Below are 21,154 nucleotides of genomic sequence, written 5' to 3'. Positions count from 1 at the left end.
AAGCAAATGTCAACCTTGCAAGGTGTTAAAAATGGGGAGGCATTGGGGGAGGGATGCAATCAGCATGAACTAGAGACTGTAACTAATAGAATCATTGTATTATGCTTCCTTTAATGTAACAAAGGTGATACACCAAGGTGAATGCAGATAGGGGGGGGATAGGGGAGGCATGTTAGACACTTGACATTGGTGGTATTGTCTGATTCTTTATTCTACTTTGATTTAAGGTTATTTTTTCCTTTTGCTGCTTCCTAGCTGTCATTTTTTTGTTTCCTCTTTCTTTTGCCTCTCTACCTTCTTTGACTCTCCCTCCTGCCTTGTGGAAGGAATGTAGATGCTCTTGCTTAGTATGAGCAGAATGTTCAATTAGGATGAACTTAAATGTTTGGAAATGAACAGGGGTGTTGGTAGCAAGATGCGAGAATAACTAACAGCGCCGAATGGTGTGTGAATGAGGTGGAAAGGGGAAGCTCAGAGTCATATATGTCACCAGAAGGAAAGCTGGAGGTCAAAAGATGGAAATGTATAAAACTGAATCCTATGGTGGGCAATGTCCATGATCAACTGTACAAATACTAGAAATCACTTCATGAACCAGAACAAATGTATGACAATACAATTAGAAGTTAATAATAGCGGGGCATATAGGGAAGAACTATATACCTATTACAAACTATATACTACAGTTAGTAGTATTTCAACATTTTTTCATAAACAGTAACAAACGTACTATATCAATACTAGGAGTCAACAATTGAGGGGGGTTGGTTAGGGATAGGGGAGGTTTAGAGTTTCCTTTTCTTTTTTCATCTTTCACTTTATTTCCTGTCTGGAGTAATGAAAAGTTTCTAAAAATTGAACAAAAATTAAGTGTGATGGATGCACAGCTGTATGAGGGTACCCAGGGGCAAGTGATTGTACACTTTGGATCTTTGGATAATTGTATGGTATCTGAACAATCTCAATAAAAATGGAAAAATAAATAAATAAAAAAATAAATTCTCTAATAAAAGTATGATTAAATAGAAAGAAAAAAAAAAAAAAGTCTGCACCTGGCGGTGGGGGGGCGGATAAAATCACACTCATGGATTGAAAGGCTCCTTATTGTAAAGATATTAACTTTCCCCCAGATTATTTCATAGGTTCAGTCCAATTCCAACTAAAATCCCAACAAATTTTTGTTTGTGGGCTGTGTTTTTTTTTCTTTGTTGGTGGGGGGGGGGAGTTGTTTTAGTGGCAATTGACAAGCTGATTCTAAAATTCAGATGGAAATGTCAAGGTCCAAAATACCCCAAGGCAATCTTAAAAGAGATGAACAAAGCTGAAGGACTAGGCTATCAGATGTCAAGAGAAACAGGACAACATAGGTAACTTATCTTGTTTCAGAAAGCGGTGCTGTCTCAACTGGATACCCATAAGGAAAAAAAAAAGGAATCTTGAACCCTATTCTCACAAAATGCACCAAAATCAATTGCAGGTAAACTGCAGCTCTAAATATTAAAGTTAAAACAATAAAGCTTTTAGAATAAAACAAAAGAACATCGTTCTGATCTTGGGATAAATAAAGCATTAATCATGAAGAAAAAGGTTGATAAATTGGACTAAATTTAACTCAGGAACTTCTGATCATCAAAAGACACCATTAAGAGAAGAAAAAGGCAAGCTGCAGAGGGGAGAAGATATTTGCAATACACTTATCTAAAAAGGACTCATATCGAGAATATAAAGAACTCTGATAAATCAATAAGAAGGCAGATAACCCAATAGGAAAACGGGCAAAAGACTTGCACAGGAGCTTCACCTCTTCCCTATCCCACCTCCCCTCCCCGCAGGCCGCGTCATCTCTCACTGACCACTTCCTGTACCCCTGCCCCCTGACTCCCCTCCAGCCCACCCTCCATACCTGGCCATTTTAAAACTGGGTCTGATCACATCACTTCTCTACAGAACACGACCCACACTCCCAAGGGTGCACGTGGGGCCCTTTCCAACCTCATTTTCCACATCCTCTGATCCACCCACCCTAAACACATGCCCTCACGCCCACCAGGCTGGGCCCTGCCACTCAACACAGCCCTTCTCACCTCTCTGCCGAAATACACCGTCTCAGCCATCAAAATCCTACTCGCCTCAAATGTCACCTCCTCTCAAGCCTACCCCAACCCCAAGTCAGAATCCACCACTTTTTCCTGAGCTTCCCTGATTCTTTTCACACGTTTATATGTCAGCTCCGCACATTCCAGATCAATCTATTCATGTGAGTGCCCTTCCCGTGAGACCTGAAGGTGGAGGGTAGGGGGGTAGTGGAGGGCTCCCTTTTATTGATCATTTCGTCACAAGGGCCTGGCACAAAGTCCCTAAACTTGTAAGTGCAGTGGCTTTGGGCAAACTCCTCAATCACTGGAGCCTCAGTTTCTTCATCTGCACAATGGAGTAACAATGCCTGCCTTGAAGGACTCTTGTGAGATTGGAAACGATGTTAATAATAAAGAGAAAATAATAATACATAACATCTGAGGGCTCCTCATGCACCAGGAACTGGGCAAACTGCTCTCCAATGGATTACCCCATTGAATTTTCACGTTATCACGTCCAATTTACAGCTGAGGACACCGCCTTAGAAAGATGAAGTACCTTGGCCAATGTCACATGGCTAAGACAAGACAGACAGGATTCAACCCTTAGTCCCTCAACTTTAGGGCTCAGAACTTAACCACTGCACTATAAATCCTTCCCCCGGCTAGAGAGCAGGCATTCATGTGATATAAAGAGGGATGAGGAAAGGGTTTTTCAATTACAATATTATGATTTTGAGGTGGAAAACAGTTTCAACATCCTGGCAAAGAAAAACCATTTGAAAAAAGTGCTTCAGGGCTGAACAGCTCTCCCAGCCCAGGAGTTTTTAATTCAAGCTCATCTTGCAAAGCCAGCGAGGTGGCAGGGAATAAATGAGTCATGATAAGAGTGCCACCTCCCTCCTCCATGCCCTCATTCAGGGCCACAGATGAGGACCTGGGGGGCTGGGTCTGCTAGTCCACTGGTGCTAGTGACCAATGGACGCTGGTCTCCTCGACTTGAGACCACACTTTTTCACCAAGACCCACTGCCCCACAACAGGAGTGCCCCCTGTGTCAGCCCCGGCCGGGACAGGCTGAGTGCCAGCCCGCCTGCCCTCCCTACCTCTGCCCTCTGCTCGCCAAGTCCTCTCAGCTTGGAGGCCGTGGCTCCACCGTCAAGGACCTGCTCGACACCACCTCACACTGGAACCCTTCCTGATCCCCCCCTCCAGAGGGAATTCCTTCTTTCTTAGAGCCCCTGGGGCCCACGTCTCCTGACCTGGCCCTGCACAGTGGCCCAGCTCCCACATCGCATGGTCTCCCTGGGCTGAGAGGGATAAGACCACCACCCCGCCTTACCCACAATCCCACAGCAAAGAGGCCCCGTCTAGACGATGCTCATTAGAGCATTCCATAAACTATTTCTCAAAGTACCTTGCAAGGCCCTCACTTCTCAGCTTCTCAAGGAGCCTTTCTGGGGCTCAGCCCAGTGCTTGCACAAAATATATTCTGCCACAAACACTAAACCAGGCTCCATGCTAGACGAGTTCACGAACATTACCTCATTGAATCCACATGGGGTCCCTGGGAAATTGGGATTATGATGAAGAAACTGAGGCGGAGCGAGGGTGAGGGCCTTGCCCAGGGTTTGCACTGCACTAGAGTATAAGCTTCAGGAGGACAAGGACTTCTCTTCTACTCACTGCCGTAGCCATGAACCTTAGCAAAGAGCCTGGGACAGGGCAGGGCCTTGGTGAATATTTGCTGTATGAATGATGATGAAGGTAAGGTTGAACTCAGGGTTTTAAAAATTTAAACTTGCTGCCTTGTCCCTGGTAGCAGACTTGTATTCTGTGAATATCTGCCTCAATGTTTGAAGATTGCAACTTTTTTAGGAGAAGATATTGTGAGACCCAAACTGGAGTAGGGAATGAAACGATTTGATGGAAACCTGAATGCTCTGTCCTGCCCAGCCAGGGAGCTGTGGATTGGCACCCCTCCTTCCCCCAGTCTGCACCCCAAGGCAGGGCTCTGCCCCTGGAATGCTCACAGAACAGGACCTGGCCTGGCACATCCCCATTCCAACCTGACTACAAGCTTCTGGAATCTGATCCTGGAGTGAAACACAGCCAGGAGTAAATGCAAGAAAATTACTCTGGCTGCAGGACTCTAAAGTTTTGAAAATGGTTTTCCCATGTGGTGCATGCAAACCAATCCTGGGGAGACAGTGGTGTGGTCACTTAGACACAGCTTCACTGTCATTTCTTTATACCCACATACCATCTGTACTATTATTCCCGGAGTATTTTTCTTTAATTTACTTTTCTACTTAAACCTATTCTTAAAAGAAAGCTTAAAAAATTCAATAAAATTAAAACAAAACAATGTAAGTGAAGTCAAGCTTGACACTGTCACTCCCCCAGGCTTGGAGCTTAAGGTTGCGTCTTCATTTCAAAAGGGAAATGAGCAAGTGTTAGGTTTTCAAAGACATCTCACCACTACCTGAGACTGTCCTTGTCAGCAACCTGAGAGTAACTTACACTGGAAAAGGGGTAACTGCCTTGCTATGTGATTCTATGCAGAAAGAATTGCTATGATCCCATCGGTTTATGAGATGGAAAGATCACTGGGCTTGGGGTCAAATAAAAATGGGGTTCCCGCTCTAGCTCTGACATCGGGGGTCTGCTGACCTTGGGCAGCTCCTATAACATCTCCGAGCCTTGGGTCCTTAATTGTAAAGTGGTGTTGTCTATGTTGAATGGTTCCTGTGACGTTCAAATAAGAAAAGAGGTATAAAAGGACCTCAAGAACTCTAAAATGCTGTGTAAACATAAGGGATTATTATGGTAGATTTGAAGCACAGTCCACCAAGAAGGCAAAACCCAAGACTCGACCCCAAACGTGGCAGGGCTCCTTGCCTCTCCCCGCTGGCTCGCCTCTGTGAGCTAAGGGGCCCGGTGCAGGAGCACCGCTTGGAACTGTGGGAGAGGAAGGCCCAGGAGGAGACGCAGCAGCACTTACGTGACTTGAATTTTGGTGAACTCAGGGATTTCTTCTTTTTTCTTTCTAAAGAGGAACCAATAGGTTAGGAGACCCACGATGAGTGAAAACAGAACTACGTCCATCATGCTGAAAAGAGACACTTCTTCAGCCACTGCCTCAGATGTGGTGGCGCCGGTATCTGCGCTGGAGTCCGCCATGTTGATCATGAAACTGTCGGGAGGGAGAAAGAACAGACATGGTCAGGGTACAACAGGTGGCAACTCGTCAGCCCCTGAGGCCGGCAACCCACCCGCAAGCTTCTGCCTGGACTTCATGTCCAGATGCTACAGAAAACAGGCAAAACCATGGACAGGAGGTGCTAGCTCAGCAAGAACCACCTGCAGCCTTGATCCAGAACTAACACGGCCAACAGGCCCAACGGCATCAGCAGCAGCCCAGGGTACAGCCTGGGTACGGGCTAAGGCTGCAGCCAGGATGGGGATCACTGCAGACTGAGTGAAAGGATGCCTGGACAGACACCCTGGACCGTACAGCATCCTCCAGCCCCACAAGGACAGAGCAGAAGGGTTGGTGTCACACGAGAGAGGGGGACGCTTCACAGCAAGCTCTTTTCCCAACTGTTCAGGCAAGGGTTAACTCGGTAGGCTGCTGTGCTGGTTTGGATGTATTATGTCTCCCCAAATGCCATGTTCTTTAATGAAATCTTGTGGGGGCAGATGTATTAGTGTTGATTAGGTTGGAACCTATTGATTGAGTGCTTCTGTGGAGATGTGGGTGAGACCTCTGATTAGATAATTTCCATGGAGGTGATACCCCACCCATTCAGGGTGGGTCTTAGTTAAATCACTGGAGTCCTATCAAAAGAGTTCACAGACAGAAGGAGCTCAGAGCAGCTGCAGCCAAGAGAGACATTTTGGAGACAGCCTTTGTAAGCAGACTTTTGCTGGCACTTTGCCCTGGAGAAGCTAAGAGAGGACAAAACACTCCAACAGCACAGGAGCTGAGAGAGGAGCTGGAGCACAACCCAGATCAGCAGACGCCAGCCACGTGCCGTCCCAGCTAACAGAGGTTTTCCAGACACCATTGGCCTTCCTTTGATGAAGGTATACTTGTGTTGATGCCTTAATTTAGACATTTTCATGGCCTTCAGACTGTAAATTTGTAACCAAATAAACCCCCTTTTTAAAAGCCAATCCATTTCTGGTATTTTGCATAACGGCAGCATCAGCAAACTGGAACACCGGGGTTGCCCGAAACACCGCACATTCCCAAAGTCTTCTGGATTGGCCCTTGACCAGCTTCTGGGAGATAACCTCTGAGCCCTTGGAATATCCTGCTGATACGAGTGTCACTGTTTACCTGAGGACTTGGGTCACACTAAGTAGTTTATGCTAATAAAGTGATTTACAGTGAACACCCAGTTTTTGTATATCTAGGGCTTTGGACCATGCGCATCTGTTTGACTCTGGGGTGCTCCATGCCCCGGGGACTGACCTCCCACACGACCTGGGCACCAAGGCTGAGGTGCGCGTCCCTGGTTGGCAACACCTAGTATGTGTTGTCACGCATCACTGCTGGGAGAATTAGGCACTGTCCATGCAATCCCACTAGGAGAGGACAACTGGAAGCTCACGCCTGGTTTCTCCTGGACTCCCTTTGCTGATTTTAATTTGTATCTTTTTGCTGTAATAAACTATAACCGTAAGTCTAACACCTTTTCTGAGTTCTGTGAGTCTTTCTGGTGAGGACCCCTGACACACCAACCTAGTTCTGTGGAAAGATGATCATTCCACCTTTGAACCTGGCACGTAGGAAGATGTGCTGTGAACCAACAAAGGCCAGGGTGAGAATACCCGAAACCTCCGCAGCACACTGCCGCCACTTAACCACAGGCTGGGCTCAGCTCGGGAGTCTGAATCATTCCATTTTGCAATCAGTGCTGTTGCCAAGTGGGTTGCATTCACCACAGTCATGACTCCAATACTCAGTAAGGAATGCCTTAGTCATATCTCAGCAACTTGGGCAACGTGAGGTTCCTTCAGATCTGACTTCCCACTGCCTCTGGGAACCACAGGCCTGGCCCTGGGCGTCCAGGGCACTCTAGCGCCTGAGGATGTCTAAGGACCCTTGGGTCTCAGTCCTGCCATTCTGCAGCCTTCTGGGAATGGGCCATTCCAGCCTGCATCTAGGACTCGCTTTCTTACTAATCTGAGGTGCTTTTCTAATGGCTGAGTTTCTGAGTGTGGCAGATTGAATTATGTACCCCAGGGAGAAAAATGTTCTTAAATTAATCCCATTCCTGTGGGTGTGAACCATTGTAAATAGGACTTTTGAAGATGTTATTTTTTAGTAAAGTTGTGGCCAACTGAATCAAGATGGGTTTTAATCCTATATCTGGAAGACTTATAAAGAAAAAAGCCACGGGGAAGAGTGCAAAGCCGGAATTCAACAGAATGTGGAGGAGAAAGGAAAGGGCACTGCCATGTGACGGGAAAGCCAAGGAACCCAAGGATTGCCAGCCAGCCAGAACGCTGACCATGGGAGGAAACCAGCCTGCCAGCCTCCGAAGCTGTGGGCCAATAAATTCCTGTTGTTTAAGCCAACCCGTTGTGCAGTATTTGTCACAGTAGCCAGGAAACTAAGACACTGAGATAATCTCAATATATCCTTTCTAATATCCAACATTAAAGGCAAATTTTATTCCAGTGCTCATAGAGAAAGCTATTTATATTTAAGAATTAGCATATAAACACATTTAATATTTATTCCGTGTCGGTCATGCCTTTCTGTCCAACTCTGTCAGTGTTGTTTGTCAAGCCCACAAGCCTTCTGTCATGCTCTCACAAAACCACACAGAGGGACGCTTTCAGGACCTGCTTTCATGGATTCTGGAAGGACGTGTCCAACAGATCATGATGCAACAGACATTCAGAGGCTGACTGGCCCTTCCTCCCTTCTACCTCACCTCCCTTCTCTCTTACTTCTTATTTTACAGAGGGGGAAACTGATGCCCATGAAGCTAAATGACTATTTCTTAACACATATCCAAGTTGGCTGCACAACTCAGAAGAGAAGGCTCATTCCCTGCAGGTGTTTTCTACAGTGATGGGGTGGTGGAGCCAAGGAAATTGGGCACGCCTTCCACATTCATACACACACCTTCTTTCTAATAACATTTGGTTCGAGCCTCCCAGACCACTGCAATAGACCCCTGACTGACCATTCTCCACACAGCAGCCAGAGGGATCCTCTTAAAAACAAAGTTAGAGCATGTCACTCCCTACCCAAGACCCTCGAATGGCTTCACATCATCCTTAGTACAAAATCTGAAGTCCTTCCTTACATGGTCTACAAAGCCCTATGTCCTGGACATGGCTCCCACCCATATAAGTAGGAAGAGTTAGTTGTACACGCGTGTTTCTCCCCAGCTTGACGTGGGCTCCTTGAGGGAAAGAACTGTATCCCAGGAACCTCTGTATCTGGCACATGGTAGGAAAGGAAGGACTGGCAGACTGGCAAAAAGGGAGTCCACCTTGGGGGAAAGACCTTAACCCTGTGCTTCTCACACTGGGATTGACAGCAGCTCTCCTGGGGCGGAAGCCATGAACAGACTGAAGTTCCTGAAACCATTATTTCCAGAGGGCAGGCAACATAAATACCCACTGATCTCTCCAGCCTCACTCTTAGCTACACCCTGCTCTGCATATCAAGATTCCTCCTCCAGAGCCTTTCCATGTGCCTGGAATGTCCTCCTCTATTTACTTCCTACTCATTCTTCAGACCTCAGCGCAACTCTCTCCTCCGTGGGTTACATTTCCCAGTCCAGTGCTTGGCACTTAATCCTGTGCTTATTAACTATTCTGGAATGAATGAATGTAATAATGAATATATGATGACACACAGAATATAAAATCTGCATGAATCGATAAGGTGAAGCGTGCAGGTTTAAAAGAAACTTTGTGCTTATACTACGTTTATTTGGCCATCCTTCAGGACGGAGGTTCCTGCACTTTCTCAGTCCGTGGAGTTCTTGGTATCTCAGTAATTTTTTCACGGCCTCCCTAGGCCAAAAGAAATACTGAATAATCCCATTTGTAAAATAGTTAAGTCCAACAACCACTGAAAACCCAGCTTTGTAAAGATACAAAGTCACAAAAAGGAATGTCACAAAAAGGAATGTAGCACGATCTGATGTTGAAACCGTGAACCACTTCAAGCCAGGACTTCACAAGGAATTTCAAAGATGTCCACTTTCCTTTGAAAATGAGGCACCTCCGCGAGTTTGCTGTGGTACCACGAGGCACCAAGAGCCTATGATACGAAACCAATCTCTTCTGACGTTTGAAGTATTTTGATGGAAAAATTGTTGACATGCTGCCTGACCAGAAGTTCTTCTCCTCTCCTCTGGGTGACGGCAAGAGCATCCGGTGTCGGTCTGAGGTCCCTGCATGGCACTCCAACGAGACTTTGGGAGGCCCGAGTGATCTTTCTGCCCTGGAAGGGTCTTGATCCTGAGTCATTTATTCTTTCCATTTTCAGGGGAGAGGAGGAACACATGACAATGCAGAGCTCATGGGGCCAAATGCAACATTTACCAACAACAGGAAAAAAAAAAAAAAAGGAAATGACAAAACAGACAAGGGCAGCCTCTTGCCACATCCCTGCCACCAGAGGCTTGGGCAAAGCCTGACCATTAGAAGGCCCTGATCTCCTCATCTATAAAATTAGGCATAGAAAAAGGGTCAAGCCGAAGACCAGCCAAGAAGGCTGGTCTGCCCACCACTTCCCTCCACCCCAAATAGAGAAGATCTGATTTGATCTTTAATTGCCAGTTAGGTCTCTACATAAAAGTTTCCATTTTTATTATAAAATACAACATAAATATTAAAAAGGGCAGAACTATATATACGTATAGTTCGATGAAAATTCCTCCTAAATTTAAACAGCTGGCCAGTTCCCACTGATGTTGTGGGATGTAAGGAGGCAGCTCTGGTCCAGATGTCCAAGTCAGAAGGGAGCCAGCACAGCTGCTGAGCAGGGTGGACAAATCACTGGCCACTCAGAGCCTGGGGGCACTGATTGGAGCTTGGAAATGAGGCCAGAACATAAGGGCCTTTCTTCCATCCGACGGTTTACAACACTGGAACATCAAGTCCTCCTCCAGGAAGTATTTGTGGTTGCCTTTACCATATGCATTTCTAATCAATTCCAGCACTGACACCAGAGTGATGTCAGTCACTCGCAACAGCAACAAGGAAGGAAGGATGGAGAAAGCAAGCAATTTAGCCGACCGCTTCAGCTTGCAAATCACCCCGCAACAGTCACTGTCAACTCGCAGCAGCTGAGACAAGGATCTGGCATCTATCCCCCAAGCTGCAGGGGGAACAGGGTCAGCTGAGGTTCACAAACCTCTGTTGAGGCCTAATGGCTTCAAGAAGAGGGAAAATCCTCCAGGAAACAAGCCCTACTCTTTCCCAATAGCTCAACCTACAGAGGCTGAGCAGTGCCCAGAACAGCAACTTGAACAGATTCCTCTATAGCTACAGTGTCCATAAAATTTATCACCCAAGCCATGACATTTTTGGTGTGGATTTCTTTGGGTTTATCCTGTTTGGGATTCATTCAGCTTTTTGTATCTGCAGGTTTACAGCTTTTGTCAAATTTGGGAAATTTTCAGCCATTATTTCTTTGAAAAATTTTTCAACTCCACCCTCTTTCTCCTCTCCTCCAAGGACTCCTATGACACGAATGTTAGATCTTTTATTAGTTCCACAAGTCCCCGAGTCTCTGTTCATTTTTTTCCGATCTATTTCCTCTCTGTTGTTCTATCTTCAAGTTCACTGATTCTTTCCTCTGTCCTCTCCATTCTGCTGTGGAGCCCATCCATTGAGTTTTTATTTTGGCTACTGTATTTTTCAGTTCCAAAATTTAGTTCTTCTTTAGATCTTACATATCTTGTATAATCCCAACATCTATATCATCTTGATGTTGGCATCTATTGACTGTCTTCTCTCACTCAAGTTGATATCTTCCGGATTCTTGGAATGATGATTTTTTTTTTTTTATTAAATTCAGTTTTATTGAAATACATTCACACACCATACAATCATCCATGGTATACAATCCACTGTCCACAGTATGATAACATAGTTATGCGTTCATCACCACAATCTATCTCTGAACCTTTTCCTTACATCAGAAAGAACCAGAACAAGAATAAAAAATAAAAGTGAAAAAAGAACACCCAAATCATCCCCCCATCCCACCCCATTTGTCCTTTAGTTTTATCCCCATTTTTCTACTCATCCATACACTAGATAAAGGGGGTGTGATCCACAAGGTCTTCACAATCACACTGTCACCCCTTGTAATCTACATTATTATATAATTGTCTTCAGGGGTCCAGACTGCTGGGTTGGAGTTTGGTAGTTTCAGGTATTTACTTCTAGCTATTCCAGGCATGATGATATTTTACTGTATCCTGGACACTGTAGGCATTACATTACAAGACTCTGGATGTAATTTAAATCTCCTGAATTAGCAGGTCTCCTCTGTCACCTTACTTTTGGGGCGGGTGGTGCTAACTCACTGCTGCCAAGTGGTAGTAGAAGCTCAGGTTCCTCGTTCGGCCTCTGCTGTTACCCCAAAGTGGGGGTGCCTCATTACTGCTGCTCCCTACCAGGTCTCAGTCAACACACTCTGTCTGGGACAGGATGGATGTCTCTCTACCTCTCCCTCCATGGCTCCCACCAACACCTTAGGGTGGTAGTGACAAAAGTCCAGGCTCTCCCAGTGGTCTCCAGTGATACCACAAGGAGGAAGGAGCTTGTTACCACTGGGTGGGGGTGAAAGTCCAAGCTCCCCACTCAGCCTTCTCTGTCACTACCCTGGTGGTGGTGTTGTGTGTGTGTGTGTGTGGGGGGGGGGGGGTTCAGTTATTCCAAGATATTTGGCTGGAATGGGAATAAGGCAATTATCATCTGAAAGTTTTTCGTCTTGCTAGGTTGCTGTTTTCCTGGCCTTGTTGTTAGGGAGAGCAGGCTTTTTTTTTCCCGTCTGCATGCTGGCATTTCCAGGTTAGTGACTTCTCTAGCACCTGGTCCAGGATATATGAGACAAAAAGATAACCTAAGGAACTCACCACCATGTGAGAAGGGCCAGGAGCCCTGTATGCAGTCTAAGGTCTTTGGACTGGGCAGCTAATGATGACCAAGTGAAGGTGTGGTGTGATTAGGAATGTGCCTTATGGAGGTGACCCTGGCAAGCAGAAGGAGACCCAAGTACAATGGCACCTGTACCCACAATATCAACAGTCAAGGATCCTTGACGAAGGAATCCTGGAGAATATTCTCAGAGCCAACACACCACAAAAGATGCCAGATATCCCCCAGGCTAACTGCCTTTCCCCCATATAACAGGGCTACCAGGTGTGATGTGGAGACACATGAGTTGCATCATGTCTGCTGTAATGATGGAAAAGAGGAAAGGCAGCCACTAAAGCAGGAAGCTGGTCTGTGAAAGCATGACTCGGCGAGAAGCAGGCAGAAGATGAGCTAGCATCACTCAGCACAAATGCAGCTGACAAAGCCCCAAAGGGGCTGACACGAGAACTGCAGCTGGTTTCATGGAGAGCCATGCACACTTGTTTCTATCAGCATCTCTGGGGCCTTGGCCACCCTGTCCAAACTCCTAGTAGAGTAAACCCATAGCTCCCCTAAACCCTTTGCAACATGCCCCAGGACATTCTGTGGATATAATTTAGTAATACTATTACATTAAAAGTTAGCACAGTGCAATTTATGGGTACAAAATACTTCACAAGAGTTCCTACTGGCTCATCCTCCTGACCACCCCTTTTGCCTTGACTCATCTTGAATAAAAAATACAGAAAAGAGAAACACAGAAAGGCCAGAGGATTGCCTTAGTTTATTCAAATTTGGAGCACACCGGTTTTGAAGTCTGCTTCTGCCTCTAATGAATCTGCAAGAATAAGGGGTGTCTGGTAAAGACACACAGAGGCAACCAGAACAACCCCCCCCCCCCAATGCCAGGCCTGTTACAGTTCACATGGCACTTTCAGGGCATTTACCTGTCACTGCACACCTGCAGCACAGAACGTGCTACTCTCCTTTTACAGAAATGGGAATGGGATGGGCTGAAGCCAATACAGCCTCTCAAATGCTGATGTGCACTAAGAGGTCATTAGGAGATTTACAACTGGGCTCTACACTTAGCATCAAAGACAGGCTGGAACATAATCAGAAAGACTACCCAGGATGGAGGGGTCCCCAAACACACCACATGAGAAACAGTAAAGGAACTGGAGAGGTTTACCCTAAAGAAAAGAAGATTCAGGGGCAGCCAATCCCTTCTTTGGGTAATCAGAAAACTGAAAGAAGAGAGGCCCCAGAGAGCAGAAGTAGGGCCTGGTAATGGGGGACAGATTTATGCATTTTCAGATGTGCCTGAAAATAGAATGAGCTGACGTGAGCTGTGGGTCCCCATCCCAGGAGATGTGTCAACAGCCACTTGACCACTGGCAGCAAAATAGAAGGGGTTTGAGCCGTGGCCGGGTAATCTGGGCTTGAGGACAGAGAAAGTGCCTGCCACCCCAGGGGCCTGGGACACAGAGTGACCAAATTAAAGTTCATTAAACTGAGTTGGCTAATCAGTGGCAATGACAGGGGAAAAATCCAGGACCCCGACCTGAGTTAATACTGATTCCGGATCTTCTCCCACCCTTCGAAACACACACACACACACACACACACACACACACCAGAGTTCTAGTTACACAAGAACTCTTGTTCGTGTTATACAAGAGCTACAAAAAGAGAAGGCAGACAATGGACACAGAGAAACATGATCGATGGCTTATTCCAAGAACTCAAGAAAGACGTGGAGAAACAGGAACTTCTGAGAAAGGCAGGAGGGGATAAGTATGCTTTCAGTTAAAAAACAGGTCCCAAGAACAGTCTGCTTAACAGAGCTGGGTTTTTAGCTTTTACAAGGAGATTTTTTTTTTTTTTAATTTTTATTAGAACAGTTGTAGGTTTACAGAAACATCATGCAGAAGTAGTGTTCCCATATACCCCTTCTCACATGCAGTTTTCCCTATTATCAACATTTTGCATTAGTGTGGTACCTTTGTTCCAATTCATGAAACAATATTATTATAATTATGCTCTTAATTTTAGTGCACAGTTTCTTTTTCATCATGTTGTACAGTTCCATGGGTTTGTGTGTGTGTGTGCGTATGCATGTGTGGTGACTTACACAACCTAAAAATTCCCCTTTTTTTCCTTTTTGAATATACAGTTCAGTGGTGCTAATTACATACACAAAGTTGTGCCTCCATCCCCATCAAGCACAGCCAAAACTTTTCCATCACTCCCATCAGAATCTCCACACCAATTAAACATTAACATCCCATTCCTCTCCCCCATTTGGCCCCTGGTGAGCTGTATTCTGACTTCATGCATAAGCTTATTCTGCGTATTTCACGTAAGTGAGATCATACAGTATTTGTCCCTTTGTGTCTGGCTTATTTCACTCAGCATAATGCCCTCAAGGCTCATCCATGTTGTCGCATGGATCAGAACTCCATTCCTTTTTACAGCTGCATAATATTCCATTGTGTGTCTCTTTGTTTAACCATTCATCTCTTGGTGGACCTAGGGGTTGCTTCCACCACTTGGCTATTGTGAATAATGCTGTTAGGAACACTGGTGTGCAAATGTCTGTTCCAGTCCCCGCTTTCAATTCTTTTGGGTACATACTTAGAAGTGGGATTGCCACGTCAATGTTTTCCACAGTGGGTGTATCATTTTACATTCCCAACAACAATGGACAAGGGTGCCTATTTCTCCACATCCTCTCCAGCCCTTGCTATTTTCTATTCTTTTAATAGTAGCCATTCTAGTTGAGTGGGAGCTGGTATTCAAATGGCCTTTTTGAAAAATGTCAAGATCATGAAAGACAAAGACTAAGTAACTGTCCCAGATCAAAGGAAAGTTAAGAGTGGTTACCATGAAATGCAACGTGTGATCTTGGACCAAGAAAAAAGAAAAAGTATTTTCTTTTACTATAAAAGCCATTAGTGGCAAAATCTGAATAAACTCTAGGACTAGACAATTTGGTATATCAATGTTAATTTCCTGGTGTTGATCGTTATACTACGGTTATATACGAAAATGCCCTTGTGTTTAGAAAACACACACTGAAGTACTTAGGGGTAAAGGAGCATCATATCTGCAACTTATTCTCAAGCAGTTCAGGAAAAATAATATTTAAACATGTAGATATACATACATAGAGAATGATAGAGCGAATGTGGGAACATACTAACATTTGGAGAAAATGGGTGAAGGGGATTCAAAAATTCTTTGAACTGTTAGTCCAGCCTATGAATACTAAGCCATTAACTGGATATTTTCACTATTAAATAATACCATAAAAACATAAAGATTAACATCTTTGCAACATTAATCTTTGTGCACCTCTGATTATTTCTTTAGGATACAGTTTCTGAATCTATCTTAGAAAAAAAACTTTAAAATTATTTATTGGAGAAGTTGTAGGTTTACAGAAAAATCATGCAGAAAACAGAATTCTCTCCTCTATTATTAATACCTGTGCCAGTTTGAATGTATTATGTCCCCCAAATGCCATTATCTTTGATGCAATCTTGTGGAGCAGACATTTTAGTGCTGATTAGATTGGAATTCTTTGAGAGTTTCCATGGAATGTGCCCCACCCAACTGTAGGTGATAACTCTGATGAGATATTTCCATGGAGGTGTGGCCCACCCTGAATGGGTGAGCCATATAAATGAGCTGAGGGGCAGAGGGAACGCAGTGCAGCTGTGAGTGACGTTTTGAAGCGCTTGCTACAGCCAAGAGGGAAACTTTGAAGAAAGCATCAAGTGCAACTAAGAGTGACCTTTTTGAGGAAGTGCAGCCTAGAGAGGAATGTCCTGGGAGAAAGCCATTTTGAAACCAGAACTTTGGAGCAGACGCCAGCCACGTGCCTTCCCAGCTAACAGAGGTTTTCCGGACACCATTGGCCATCCTCCAGTGAAGGTACCCGACTGCTGATGTGTTACATTGGACACTTTATGGCCTTAAGACTGTAACTGTGTGACCAAATAAACCCCCTTTATAAAAGCCAATCCATTTCTGGTGTTTTGCATTCTGGCAGCATTAGCAAACTAGAACAATACCTTACGTTTGGTACATTGATGAAAGACTAGTATTATAACGTACTATTAATAGTCCATGGTTTACATTAGGGTTCGCTGTTTAAGTTAATTTTTTTTTTTAATTTTTATTCTTGTAATATACATACAACCTAAAATTTCTCCTTTTAATGACATTCAAATATATAATTCAGTGCTGTTAATTACTTTCACAATGTTGTGCTTTGAATCAAACGGATTCGCTATTTTTAACTTGACTTTCTGTCAAATTATTTTTCAAAAGGCAATTTGTTTTCCACATTTCTCTACAGTTCTCCCTCTGCAAGACACACTGCTGCCCTGGAGAGGGGAGCGGGCCCCACAGGGCACTAAGCTCACAGAGGCCTGTGTGGGAAAATGGAGTAAAACTAAACGCCGGAAGCAGTAAGGACTCGACGGCGGCCATGACACCTGCAGGCAAGAAGGAAGCACAAAGAGAGGAAACCAGAGGGACAGAAGTGCAGGCCAGACAGGCCCTCTCGGTGACGGGGACATTTCCCAGTACAAGACATTCTTTCTGACAAGTGGGAAAGGTGTGCGGTGGGAGGTGCTGACCCCAGGTCATAAACACGCCAGCGTGAGGACACACGCCTTCCCCCTAGGCCCCACCTCCAGCTGCCAGGAGGGACCTGCTCTAAGTGCCCTCGAGCCCTCCTCCCCGTGAGGGCTGGAGTGGAGAGTCTGAAGGCAGGTCACATGGAAAGTAAGAATCCAAGTCCTGGGAAAGCACATTTCAATAACCATTTACGCACGGCTTGTGTTTGCCAGCAACAGATCACATGTTTAAACTGCTTGAGTCAACACAACATTTACACATACGCAACCCTGAATCTTAATTGCTGAGCCTCAGTTTCTTCATCTATAAAATGGGGATACTACTACTTTCCTCAAGGGATTATTACCTGATAAGTGACAGCTGCTTCAAGAAAGTCTTGTTAACTGTTACTTTGGTTTGTGTCTTATCCGACGGGTGCTCGAGCTAGGAGAACGCAGAGAAATGGCAGAATACTTCAGCTCAGCTCCCTAGAGGCCAATCTAGGGGACCCCATCCTCCTCCAAAGTTCCTGCATTGCCTTAAGAGTTTAGAGAAATAGTTGCCTTGTAAAGCTCTGGCAAAAGCCAGCCTGTTCTGAGGTGAAAGTAAGGATCTGCAGTGTGAGGGCCGGAGCCCTCGAAGTCTGTGCAGTCCTGCCTTTCAGGCAACTGAACTACCAGGTTTTGCACAGATTTGCCCCAGGCTGAGCTGGAACTAGAGGGTCCATCGCCCCTCCCTCAACCACGGACCCCCTGGCTAACAGGAAGCATGGGAAGCTAGATCTATGTCTATCATAGATCTAGCCTCAATCTATGTCTCAGTCAGGTCACTTCAGAGCTGATGCCATACGAACCCCCCACCCCTCACCCCCCAAACTTCTGTTAGGGCTAAAGAACAATGCATGGAGAAGGGCAGAGAAGAGGTGCTCAGGCAGTGTGAGATGACTCTAAAAGTCACAACAGCCCTTCTAGTCCTTCAGAACACATAGGTGAAGACTTTGAACTCCTGCCAAATCCCACAAGCACTCTGCCCCAATTTTTTGACCATCAGTAGACAATGTTTGCCCAGTCTTGCAAACTTTCACCTAGCTAGAGTGGAAAAATGATGGCACCTTTATCCAAACTCAACTGTTTGGTCTGGAAAAAGTAGCCTGCACTTGTTCCAAACCATTCTGGTAGGAAAACAAAACAAAGCAAGCAAGCAAACAAAAACCTCCCTATCCTCTATTTATTCCTTCACAAGGACAGTATTATGCCAAAATTTTCACATATGCCCAATTTAGTGTCCTCTAAAGAAAGGGAGTAACTGCTTTTCTATCATCTGTTTACTCTGGAATGCCTGCATTTCAGCTATATCAAAGGAAACCAAGGTTACTTTCCAAAAAATACTATTTGAAATCCTACTAAAATCATGATTTTCCTAGCTAGAAACGGTTTCACAGAGGAGGACCCATGCATCAAGGGGAACAAAATCAGCCCATCCCTCTTTGTTTCTGGGTAGCCCATTTGATTACAAAGCAGTGTAAGTACAAAAACTGAGGCAGAGGGTCACGGTGAAACTCCTGGGACTCAGGGGAGCGTTCAAAGAACCAGCTTTGGGTATTGGTTTTACCACTACCTTCTTGCCAAGCCTTAATCAACAGGAAGGGCTATTAATCCTTGTTTGCCTTTTGCACAAGCGATGCTTACAGAAATATTCTGCAAAGTATTGAAGGAATATTGATGGTGATGTTGAAGTTGACTGTCTAAAGTAAAAGTGCCTCAAGAAGGAACGCTCCATTCACATCAAGAGCAGCCGTCTTCTACATCCTTGGTGTATGCCATGGGCCCAGCACCGCAACCAGCTAGGTGAGGGGGGTAGACAAACTAAGTCCCACGGAATGTCCTCTGCCCTTCTGGGAGAAAGAGGCCAGGCAAACATTTACTTCCGTTCCAAAATGATCAGTACAGATGGAGAGTACTAGCCCAGAGTTGGGTGAGTCTTCCATGAGCCAAAGTGGCTGGAAAGGGCTTCCTGATAGATGGGGCCATGGAATGGCAGTTGACAGGGAGATGGGAGAACTGAACATACAAATTCATATCAAATTGCAAGGGACCCCAAAGAGCCAAAACAATCTTGAAAAAGAAGAACAAAGTTGAAGGACTTATACTTTCTAATCTCAAAACTTATTACAAAGCTACTGTAATCAAAACAGTGTGGTCTTGGCATAAGGGTAGAAGCGTAGATTAATGGAATAGAATTGAAAGTCCAGAAATAAACCCACAGCATTAAAAAGAAAAACTAGTTCAAATTTTGCTCTGCCACTTATAGTTGAGTAACTTTGGGTGAATCTCAACCTCCCTCAGCCACTTTCCTGTCTAAAATGGAGAATCATCATCATCAATAAGCTATACCTTTTTGTATATATGTTATATTTCACAATAAGGAAATAACTGAAACTATGGTACTATAACTCAAAGCAACTTTGGAATTCCTATATAGCCACTTGTTAAATCATACTTTGAAAGATATTACCTTTTTGTATATATATTATATTTCATAATAACGAAATCACTGAAACTGTGGAACTGTAACCTATAATATTCTTGGAAACTTGCTCTCTATGTATTAAATTGCACTTGGAAAGTTATCACTTCTATGCATATATCATATATTTGACTATATATATATAAAAGCAGTGTTACCTAGCACACAGATCTTTCTCCAATAAAAGAAACCAGGGCTCCTTGGAGAAATGGTTGAGTTTCCAGGGTTGGGGGCACGGAAACTGAAAAGATGAGCCTGGAAAATCTTGTGGTGCTGCAAATTAAGGAAATGCTCAGAAAGATGGAATTGTTGAAAGAAAACAGGTGCCAATTTGAAGGCGTTCCTCATGGCTAAAGCTAGAAAAATTCAAGTAACTAAACAAAAAACGATAATATTGGATTGGAGGGGATATTTTGTCTCCGAGGTTATTTTTTGATTGTGGTAAAATACACATAACATAAAATTTACCATTTTAACCAGCTAATTGTTCTAACCCAAAAGTCATTAACTCTCTGAATTTCAGCAAGGCAATTAACCTGAGAAGAAGACTTATTACTGATCATTTAGTTCAATCTATCCAAGAGCTCCAATTCTATGACATACAAGCGATTTTGTAGGTGCTTTTGTCCAGACTGTAACTCTTAAATGTTTAATAGATTATGCAAACAATATATGCCTATGGCTAAAAATAAATATTTTAGCCCATCTTGGTGGGTGTATAGCAGTATCTTATTGTGGGTGGGTGGTTTGCGAAATTCACATAACATAAATTCATATAACCATTTCAAAGTATACAAAACAGTGGCATTTAGTGCATTTACAATGTTGTGCAACCACCACCTCTCTCTAGTTTCCAAACTGTATGGACACTGCAGAAGAACACCCCATACCCATAAAGTAATCACTCCCCAGTCTCCCCACCCTTCCTATTCTTTGGCAAACATTAATCTGCTTTCTGTCTCTATAGATTTGACTGTTTTCTAGACATTTCATATTAAAAGAATCATACGATGTGTAACCTTTTGTGCCTGCCTTCTTTCACTTAATGTTTTCAAGGTTCATTCATGTGGTAGCACGTATCAGAACTTCATTCCTTTTCATAGATGCATAATATTCCATTGTTTGGCTATACCACATTTTGTTAATTTATTAGTTGATGGACATCTGCGTTGTTTCCACTTTTGGGCTATTAAGAATAATGCTGCTGTGAACATTCTTTACCTTTTGTTTGAAAGCCTCTTTTTAACTCTTTTGGGTATGTACCTAAGAGTGGATTTGTCAGGTCATATGGTGTGCTGGTTTGGATGTATTGTGTCTCCCAAAACGCCATTATATTTGATGCAGTCTTGTGTGGGCAGGAAATGTATTGGTGATGATTGGGTTGGAGACTTTTGAGTGGATGTTTCTGTGGAGATGTGATCACTCATCCATGGGCAAGATCTTTCACTGGATAATTTCCATTGAACTGTGGCCCCGCCCACTCAGCATGAGCCTTGATTAGTTTACTAGAGCACTATGTAAGCTCAGGCAGAAGGAGCGAGCTTGCTACAGGTAAGAGGGACAGTTTGAAGAATGCACAGGAGCTGAGAGAGGAGCTGCAGATGAGAGACAGTTTGAAGACAGGTATTGAAAGCAGGCTCTTGCTCCGGAGAAGCCAAGAGAGGACAAATGCCCCAAGAGCAACGGAGAGTCTCATTTTGAGGAGGAGCTGTGGCCTAGCGAGGAATGTCCTGGGAGAAAGCCAATTTGAAACCAGAACTTGGAGCCACGTGCCTTCCCAACTAACAGAGGTTTTCC

General features: G+C 44.4%; 1 protein-coding gene across 5 annotated transcripts in view; it reads right to left on the bottom strand.

Annotated features, from left to right (window-relative positions):
* The window catches only part of LOC119517569 (NADPH--cytochrome P450 reductase), a 71,855-nt gene that overhangs the window by 25,719 nt on the left and 24,982 nt on the right, over positions 1–21,154 (bottom strand). For 4 of the 5 annotated variants that reach the window (XM_037814398.1, XM_037814397.1, XM_037814399.1 and 1 more), the window contains exon 2: positions 5,079–5,270. In XM_037814398.1, the coding sequence (XP_037670326.1) occupies positions 5,079–5,266 (188 nt within the window). In that variant the 5' untranslated portion in view covers positions 5,267–5,270. Of the gene's footprint in view, positions 1–5,078; positions 5,271–17,198; positions 17,269–21,154 lie in introns of those variants that run through there. The other variant, XM_037814400.1, reaches the window with a different exon arrangement.

The sequence above is a fragment of the Choloepus didactylus genome, chromosome 21, assembly GCF_015220235.1.
Source record: "Choloepus didactylus isolate mChoDid1 chromosome 21, mChoDid1.pri, whole genome shotgun sequence".
Classification (NCBI taxonomy): Eukaryota; Metazoa; Chordata; class Mammalia; order Pilosa; family Megalonychidae; genus Choloepus; species Choloepus didactylus.
The sequence above is the reverse complement of the archived record's forward strand: the minus strand, read 5'-3'. Positions and strand labels throughout refer to the sequence as shown.